The sequence below is a fragment of the Canis aureus genome, chromosome 27 (assembly GCF_053574225.1).
Source record: "Canis aureus isolate CA01 chromosome 27, VMU_Caureus_v.1.0, whole genome shotgun sequence".
Classification (NCBI taxonomy): domain Eukaryota; kingdom Metazoa; phylum Chordata; class Mammalia; order Carnivora; family Canidae; genus Canis; species Canis aureus.
The window spans coordinates 33,213,300-33,222,580 of NC_135637.1; the positions used below are offsets into that span (position 1 = coordinate 33,213,300).

Sequence of the window (9,281 nt, forward strand, 5' to 3'; positions counted from 1 at the left end):
GATGCTTGGGTATCAGGGCCCTTCACAAATGACACAAGAGGGTCACAGGAGAAGAAATGCAAATGGCTCCTAACACTTGGAAAGTACCCCGTTTTGGGTTGCCTGGGTGGCTCAGCGGTTGAGCTTCAGCGGTTGATCTGCCTTCAGCTCAGGCTGATCCTGGGGTCCTAGGATTGAGTCCTGCATTGGGCTCCCTGCATGGAGCCTGCTTCTCCCTCTGCCCGTGTCTCTGTCTCTGTGTGTCTCTCATGAGTAAATAAAATCTTTAAAAAAATTACTGTAGCCCTTGAAATATCATCTATATCCTTTAGTAGTTTGCCATTCTTTTTTTTTTTTTTAGTCATTCTAATTGATTTCTGAACATTTTGTTGCCCTAGTAACAATCTTATATATTGACTTGTTATCTGTGAGGTTACTTTGGTTAACTATGAGGAGTGTTACTGAACATACTTTGATTATATACATATGACTGTGTAATAAAACCAATAATTCTTGGTTTCTTATTCAAGTGTCTGAGTCTTCACTATATCTTTTTAAGGCTTTATTTATTAGAGAGAAAGAGAGTGTATGCAAGTGGGGTGAGGCACAGAGGGAGAGGGACAAGCAGACTCTGCACTGAGTATAAGCCTGATGCAGGACTCAATCTCTGACCCTGAGATCATGATCTGAGCTGAAATTAAGAGCCAGACACTTAACCGACTGAGCCACCCAGGCACCCTGAGTCTTCATTACATTTAAAAGACCAAAATAAATAAATAAATAAAAATAAAAAATAAAAGACCAAGGAGGGGATCCCTGGGTGGCTCAGCAGTTCAGTGCCTGCCTTTGGCCCAAGGCGTGATCCTGGAGTCCCAGGATCGAGTCCCATGTTGGGCTCCTGGCATGGAGCCTGCTTCTCCCTCTGCCTGTGTCTCTGCCTCTCTCTGTGTCTCTCATGAATAAATAAATACAATCTTTTAAAAAATAGAAAAAATTAAAAGTAAAAGACCAATGACATTTGTTGATTTTAAGTTGATTTTGTTCTTCGTGCTGTTGAATTTTCAGAGCTCTTTATATATGGTGGATTTTAGTCGTCTATTGATTAGAACTCCTGCACATGAGAATAAGCACTGCCAAGGACATCAGGTGTCCTACCTGTGCAGAGCTCCTCCAGGAGCCAGAAACAAAAGACTAAGGCCAGATGGAAAGAATTGAAAAGGACAAGTAGGAGACTAAGAAGGAATCTTTATTGCTAATCTCCTGGGCTACAACCATCAGCTCCCATTCCAGACTCCTCAGGGGATCCTGGAAATACGAAGCAGCATATAAGGATAGACTTCTGGGGCAGGGTCCGGGATCTTTTTGTTGGCCGCCTGCTCCAAGATGTTCAGGATGAGACCATGGGTCTCCTGGCAGAGATCCATACCCAGGAAAGCCTCCAGTCGCTCACGCCATGCTGCCAGTTTCGGCCGTCCCTCAAAGAGGTCCAAGCCAACGGCCACAGGCTGCAGGGACAAACGATGGGAAGGTTACAGTGATCCTGAGGCCCCAATGCCAGGACCACTGGCACAGGTGTCAGGTCCCTTTCCCACCCCTTAGCTGAGGCCCAGTACCATGTGGCCAGTCTCGGCCCAAGAGCACCTGCGTGAAACACCACACACAGGAGAGAAGCAGAAAGTCAGGGCAAAAGCACCAGTTTAGACAGAAACCTGCTCTGCAATTCTGGGCAAATTCCCAGCTTTCTCTAGGCCTCAGCATTTCTGTCTAGTGAGGGTGGCGACAGGAGGGATGCTGTCCACAGATGTTGCTCCACCGGCCATGCTCACACCTGTATCAGCTCCTCCAGTGCCATGAGGTCGGCCAGTGTCACGTGCTGGCCTGTGAGGAAGGCCTGGTCCCTCAGGAACTTGTCCTCTAGCTCCTGCAGCGCCCGGTCCATGGCGGCCCTGTTACACTGCACCTTCTCCTCAGGCAAGTGGACCCCAATGAGCGGTGCCAACACCTGATGGGCAAAGGGTGGGCTCAGGTGTGGTCCCCACCCCCACCCCCAGGTCTCCGGCAGCCAACACCCCGCAGATGGCTCTCCTCACCTGAGTCCAAAGGGGCACGCCGAAGGTGCCACGGACGCAGTCGGCATGCCAGCCCAGGTACTCATGGATGCGGGCACGGGCCTGGAGGTTGGAGGGGTACCAGTGGTCCGCCGTCGGGTACTTGCTGCTCAGGTATATCAAGATGGCAGTGCTGGGGAGAAGGGAGGAGCGGTGGCGGTGAGGATCCTGGGTCCCATGCCTCAGTGGGGCTCTGGGGCTCCTCTGGGCCTCCCCCCCATCTGCAGCTCCCTGGGCACTGCCTCTGGTCTCCCCCGACTCTGCCCTCCCGTGTCTCCGTCCTTGGCTGTCTCTAGCATGGATGCTTGGCCAGACCGTCTGCTTTGCCCTTTCATCCCTGTGATACAGTGGCAGCCGCCCTGTGAGCTGGAGATTTGTCATCCCAGCTGCACGTGAGGAAGCTAAGGTTCAGAATAATTAAGTAACTAGTCTGAGGCTCAGAAAAGGCTCTCTGGGTCTCTGGAATCTTGCATCAAGGCCCCTGCATGTTCAAGTGTATGGGCTGAGGCCCAGGAGGGGAAGCATGTCCTCGGATCTGTCGTGGGTCCCCTCTGACAGGTCCTCGGGCCGTCATGCCTGTAGTCGCCCAACCTCTTGTCCTCGACCTGCCTGGTGGCTGGCCCTGAGGTGTCCCCTGGAGGTGACTCTGGAGAGCAGCCTGAGGAGCCAGGAGAGGCCCTTTCAGCCTCCGTTTGTTGAACCTGCTCTATCCAACTGGACAAATGTCCCCATGTCCTCTTCTAGTGCCCTTCAATCTGGGGATGGGAAGGCCCTGGGGTCCAGAAGGAGAGGCTGAAGACAAGAGGGGTAAGAGCGATGCTGCGTCAGCCCCCTAACATCCTGGTCACCCCCAGCCCCAGCTCTACCCTTCCCTTTGCCCTCGCCTGCCCCACAGGGTCCTCTGGCACAGGGCAGGCCAGCCAGAGGCCAGGTGGGCTGGGGGCTGGGGCGAGGGGGTAGGAAGCACTGGAGGCAAGAGGGCTGGGCCTGGGGGGGAAGCACCTTTCGCTCAAGATGAAGTCCCCATCCTTGAGGGCAGGGACCTTGCACAGGTTGTTAATCTGGGAGAAATCCTTGCTCACGAGCTGCCCTGTGGAGGAAGAAGTCAGCAAAGCTTAGAGCCAAGAACCGAGGCTCTGCGCTCTCCCTGTCGTCCCCAGCGCGCCCTGGGCCAGGCTGGGCCTCGGGTCAGGGGTGAGGGCAGCCTCCCTGCCCCGCCCGGTCCCAGGGCAGCTGAGGGGTCGGGGCGCAGGGGGGTTAGCTGACCAGGCCCCGGGAGGGCAGGGGGCAGGGAGCCAGAGAGACCTCCGCGGTTCCCACCTCTAAACTCTCCCCTGGTGGCCAGCTCCCCAGGGTCTTTAGGGCTTTAGGACTTTTTTTTTTTTTTTAAGATTTCATTAATTTATTCATGAGAAATATGAGAGAGAGAGAGAGAGAGGCAGAGACACAGGCAGAGGGAGAAGCAGGCTCCATGCACCAGGAGCCCGACGTGGGACTCGATCCTGGGGCTCCGTCCAACCGCTGAGCCACCCAGGTATCCCAGGGCTTCAGGACTTCAAATACAGGCTCTCAAGGCAGGAACTGTGAAAATCCAGTTCAGCATTTACTCCTCATTCCATAGAAAAGTAACATTATCCTCCTTCTCAGAGTGAAAGTTAAGGTTCAGAGAGGGTCTGCGGCCCGTCCACGGCCACACAGCAGAGGGCAGTCTCCAGTGGGAGATACCAGAGAGCAAAGGCAAAAGAAATGCAGATAAAATCACATTTCCTCACAATTTGCAGCCCTTCCATAAAATACCTGAGACGGGCAGAGTGTGACTTTCCTCAAAGAATTCACAACTGCCTTAAAGTTAATGCTTTGCTAGAGGTAAAAAGCAACCTAACTCTGACAATCAATACCAGACCTCCAGGATCCTCTAAGTCTTCTTTGACCTACAGAAGTCCCTTTAGGGACTCCCTTTATCTCTACACGCCACCCAAGTCCAAAATATATCATCAGTTGCACCTTATAAGCCCAGAGCAGCCCTTTCTCCATATGGTCCTATCCCCGTGCTTTAATAGAAGCACCTTTAAAATTTATTTATCTATCTGCTTACCTATTTAAATATCTAAATCTATTTATTTAAGAGAGAGAGGGAGAGAACATGAGCAGGAAAGGCAGAGAGAGGTAGAGAGAATCTCAAGCAGACTCCATGCTGAGCACAGAGCCGGAGGTGGGGCTCAATCTCGAGATGGGGCTCAATCTCGTGACCCTGAGATCACCAGGTGAACCCAAACCAAGAGTCAGATGCTTAACCCACTGAGCCACCCAGGCGCCCCAGTCACTGACAGTTTCTGAATTTCAGAGGGTTCAGGTACAAAAAAGTTAAATGCTTCAATGTGTTCACAAAGGAATATTTTATCCTATTTCTGTATATCACGGATATCTAAAAGTTTCCTTAATCTGGAAGAGTAAAACAGAGAACCAAGAACATTTCAAACAGGAGTCACCAAAACTATAATCATCTTCCTCAGTTCATTTAGTCCTGTTAATTCGTGCTCAGTTTGAATGCAGCTTTTTTAGTTAGTTCTGGAAATTCTTACCCACTTTAGCTTTATTATGATTTTAAAGAAATCAAAATCCTGTATTTATCCAAAGCCCTTCTAATGACTTTTAATTTAACACATTTTGCAAGAGCACCAGAACAATATCCATAAATGACAAAGACTCAAAATGAACATGGCTAAAGATACTTTAGTTTATTATTTGTGTGTGTGTGTGTGTGTGTGTGTGTAATACTAGCTGACAAGGAAAACCAGTTACTTCTGTGACAAATAACACCTCAATAATCACAATATCAAGTGATGGTCTTATACCAACATATTAAAACTTTAGGAATTGTGTATAATCTCTAGAATAGCACTTACCCAAACAACATAAGCTAAGGCTTATCATTTTTTTTTTTAAACAATGCTTCTCGAGTAAGCTAACGAAGCACATGCGTAAATAGGATTACAGATCATTACAAAACTTATGTAGTTAACCAAGGTGGCAGCAAGAGATTCCAAAGGCGGGGCACCTGGGTGGCTCAGTGGTTGAGCCTCTGCCTCTGGCTCAGGTCGTGATCGGGGATCCTGGGATCAGTCCTGGATCCTGGGATCAGTCCCGCATCAGGATCCCCGCAGAGCCTGCTTCTCCCTCTGTCTGTCTCTGCCTCTCTCTGTGTCTCTCCAGGATCACGCCCTGAGCCCCTAAGCCTAAGGCAGACACCCAATCGCTGAGCCACCCAGGCGTCCCTAAGCCAACAAACTTAAATTAGTGTGAATACCCCCGCTTCCACTCTGAAATCAATCGACTTTCCCCATTGTCCATTTCTACCTGGGATACTGGTGGGGAAATGTGAAGTGGGTGGTCTAAGTCCAAGGGGGTGCTCCTCACTCCTTGGCAGTGAGGGTAGGAGCAGGAACCAGTGGCGCCACAGGCACAGGATGGTATAAGAGCCGGTTTGGCAGACAGCACCCAAGGTGGTAGAGAAACAGGGGGAGAGAGAGACAGAAGAGGTGAGGTGCCACCAGGGAGGCTGGAGGCCAATAAAAGCCCAGAGGGCAGAGAAAGGACCCCAGTTCTGAAGCTCATCAGCTCAGAGAGCACACATGGTGGTGGTTTTCTTGCCACTAACAAGTGAAAATACGCAGTCCCACGTTGGGCCAGAGGAGACAGGGAGCTTGCCTGAAACAAAAGGAGTTTCAGCGCTGCTTGGGAATATTCCTTAAAGTCCCCATCCCGAGATAGACTAAACAGAGACAATTCGCTCCAATTATCATAGCCATTAACCCGGGAAATGAATGAGCGAGAAGCCCCCTCCACCCCCATACAAGAATAACCGGGGTCTATTAGGAGGAACAGTGAGAGTCAACATCCCTTCATCACAAATGGCCTGGGTTTCCTCCAGCAATCTGGGTTTATTAGGAGGAGGAGGAGGAGGAGGCCTGTTTAGACAACCATGTATCCAATATATTGGGAGGCGCTTGTTAGCCTGGTTAGCAGCCAAACACGTTCCATGAGAGGTCCTTGGGTCAGGTTCCTGATTTAGGGCCATGCCTACCTCCATCCATTTGCCCTGTTTCCTGCAGAAGAGATCTAACAGATCATACAGAAGTTTAGTGTCCCATTAATGGGCCATTTTTCCTCCTCTCTAAGGAGTACGGAGGCCATGGACTATTACAGAAGATCAGACTTCTTTTTCTTAAATCGTGCAATGTGAATAGTTTCCAAGGGATTAAAAAAAGGCACCCCAAAGGAGACTCCTTGGGAAGCGAAGATCCCATACTTCTAAAAAAGGAGAGAAAGTCCAAGGAATCCCCACACTCCAACTCCCAGGTATTATATCACACAGGATATGTCAGCGGTTCCTGGTGTCAAAGAGACCAGAGGAATCCTTTGAAGGAAACGATTATGAGCACCACCCAGCCCTATAGAATGGATGCTGGCATCTCCCCTCCCACCTTCTAAAACCCTGCTTCCAAAAAACAAACAAACAAAAACCTGCTTCCCCATTGCCTACTATGCTACAAGTAGATGCCATGACTGGACTCCAATATGGAGCCATGAAGAACCCACTTTTTTTTTTTAAGATTTTATTTATTTAGGGATCCCTGGGTGGCGCAGCGGTTTAGCGCCTGCCTTTGGCCCAGGGCGTGATCTTGGAGACTCGGGATCGAATCCCACATCAGGCTCCCGGTGCATGGAGCCTGCTTCTCCCTCTGCCTGTGTCTCTGCCTCTCCCTCTCTCTCTGTGTGACTATAATAAATGAATAATAAAAAAAAAATTAAAAAAAAAAAAGATTTTATTTATTTATTCATGAGAGAGACAGAGACACAGGCAGAGGGAGAAGCAGGCTCCATGCAGGGAGCCAGATGTGGGACTCGATCCCAGGTCTCCAAGGTCACGCCCTGGGCCGAAGGTGGCGCTAAACAGCTGAGCCACCTGGGCTCCCCTGAACCCGCCTTTTTAACCCCTGAGAAACATTAGGAAAATCTTACAAAGTGAAATGACCCGCTTTCATATTTAAATAGTAGGGGACATTGACGGAGAATAGTTAAGATAGAGAGGCACCATGGTCTAAGCAACAATCCAACACACATAGTCTTTACAGACAACTTACCTAGGAAACGATCCCCAGTTGTGTGTGTGTGTGTGTTTAAGATTTTATTTATTAGAGAGAGAAAAGGAACTGAGGTAGGGCCAGAGGGAGAGGGAGTTGTATACTTCCTGCTGAGCTGGGAGTGGGACGTGGGGCTGGATCCTGGGACCCTGAAATCATGACCTGAGCCGAAGGCAGACGCTTAACCAAAAGAGCCACCCAGGTGCTCCAGGTTTGATTTTGTTTTGTTTTTAAGGTTTTATTTATTTAAGAGAGTGCGCAAGCACGAATGCGGGGAGGGGCAGAGGGAGAGGCACACTCCCTGCTCCAGCTTAGGTGGCTGTCCCATGCCCAAGAAAGACAACTTTGAATAATAATAGGAATCATGGGGGATCCCTGGGTGGCTCAGCGGTTTGGCGCCTGCCTTCAGGATCGAGTCCCACGTCGGACTCCTGGCATGGAGCCTGCTTCTCCCTCTGCCTGTGTCTCTGCGCCGCTCTCTCTCTCTGTGTCTATCACAAATAAATAAAATCTTTAAAAAAATAAAAATAAAAAGAATAGGATTAAAGAGGGGACACTAAGTTTCTAGATCTTATAATTCCGGCCATGTACTAGCTTCCAGCAGAAAGGTAGGTTAGGGACACGTGGGTGGCTCAGCGGTTGAGCACCTGCCTTTGGCACAGGGCATGATCCTGGAGTCCCTGGATGGAGTCCCACATTGGACTCCCTGAGGGGGAGCCTGCTTCTCCCTCTGGCTATGTCTTTGTCTCTTTTTCTCCGTGTCTCTCAAGAATAAATAAATAGAATCTTTAAAAAAAAAAAATTCTTGAGGGGCACCTGGATGGCTCGGGTCCTAACTAACCCCTGGGTCCTGGGATCGAGCTCCACCTCTGGCTTCCTGCTCAGCTGAGACTCTGCTTCTCCCTCTCCCTCTGCCTTTCCCTCTCGCTGTCTCTCAAATACATAAATAAAATCTTAAAAAAAAAAATTCTGACCGGCTCAGCGGTTTAGCGCCGCCTTCGGCCCAGGGCGTGATCCTGGAGACCCGGGATCGAGTCCCACGTCGGGGTTCAAGGAGTGAAGAGTTATATACTTTTAATTTGGGGGAGGGTAAAGACGAAGTTTCCAAAAGGTTTTTCTCATGTTAAAGAAGACTTACGGGATCCTGGAGGCCTGGCTATTGTCAAGCGAGGGTTGCCCTTTTCCCTCCAGCAAAGCGGTAACAAGGAGACGGGGAGCGTTCTGGGAGGAAGGGCCGACGCGGCCCGTCTCAAGCACTGGTCAAGGGGCTACAAATTGTATGGAAATTTAATTTTAATCTACATTTGTTTTGTCTTTGTTCTCCTCCGGAAGGTGCGGAGGCTGCGGGGCCGGGGCCGGGGCCGGGGCCGGGGTGGGGGAGGGGCGGGGACAGGGACCCCCAAGAGCCGCCCGGCCCACCTCTGAATATGTCCACGGGGCGCAGCTCGAAGGGGATGCCGTTCTTCTTGGCGAAGATGTAGACGGCGCGGCAGGGCTGGGACACCAGGTCCAGGTACAGCTCCAGGCCCATGGCGGGGCGGGGGGGCGGCGGGCGGCGGAGCGGGCCGCCCGGGTTATAGGGCCCGCGGCTCCGCCCCCCGGGGCTCCGCCCGCCCCGGCCCCCACCCCCACCCCCACCCGCCTGCGAGTGCTGCTGCGGGCGCCGCGGTCCGGCCGCGCGGGGGTCGCTGAGGTCCCCCGGGGGGTGGCGCACTGGCGGGTGTGGCCCAGGCTGCCGGGAGCGCGGGCTGGAGGCAGGATTCAGGGAAGAATCGGCGGCAGTGGGAGCTGCCCACCCGCAGGGCTGCCGTGGTGCGAGCTGCGGGTCGGCGTCGGTGGGAAATGCCCGGCCTCCGGACAGCTAAGCGTCCCTCCACCTTCTCGTCTCGACCCTCACCCGCCCCTGGATGTGATCCCCGAGGCCGCCCCGTGCTCTAGCCGGATCTGGGGGGAACCCGTCCTCTGGGCCCCGACCTAAGCAGGCGGCTTCAGAGGGCTTCCCTGGGATATTTGGAGTTGCGGTTCGGGGACAGGAGGCGAACGTGGGCTT

General features: G+C 51.7%; 1 protein-coding gene across 1 annotated transcript; it reads right to left on the reverse strand.

The window, feature by feature from the left end:
• Positions 1-1,204: 1,204 nt before the first annotated feature.
• LOC144299160 (glutathione S-transferase theta-2B-like) lies at positions 1,205-8,811 on the reverse strand. Its single transcript, XM_077874535.1, has 5 exons — positions 8,651-8,811; positions 3,090-3,177; positions 2,070-2,220; positions 1,808-1,981; positions 1,205-1,484 (listed from the first exon to the last, which is right to left on the reverse strand). Exons 1-5 carry the CDS (start codon positions 8,760-8,762, stop codon positions 1,275-1,277), a joined length of 735 nt encoding a protein of 244 aa, XP_077730661.1. The 5' UTR covers positions 8,763-8,811; the 3' UTR covers positions 1,205-1,274.
• Between the last annotated feature and the right edge of the window lie 470 nt (positions 8,812-9,281).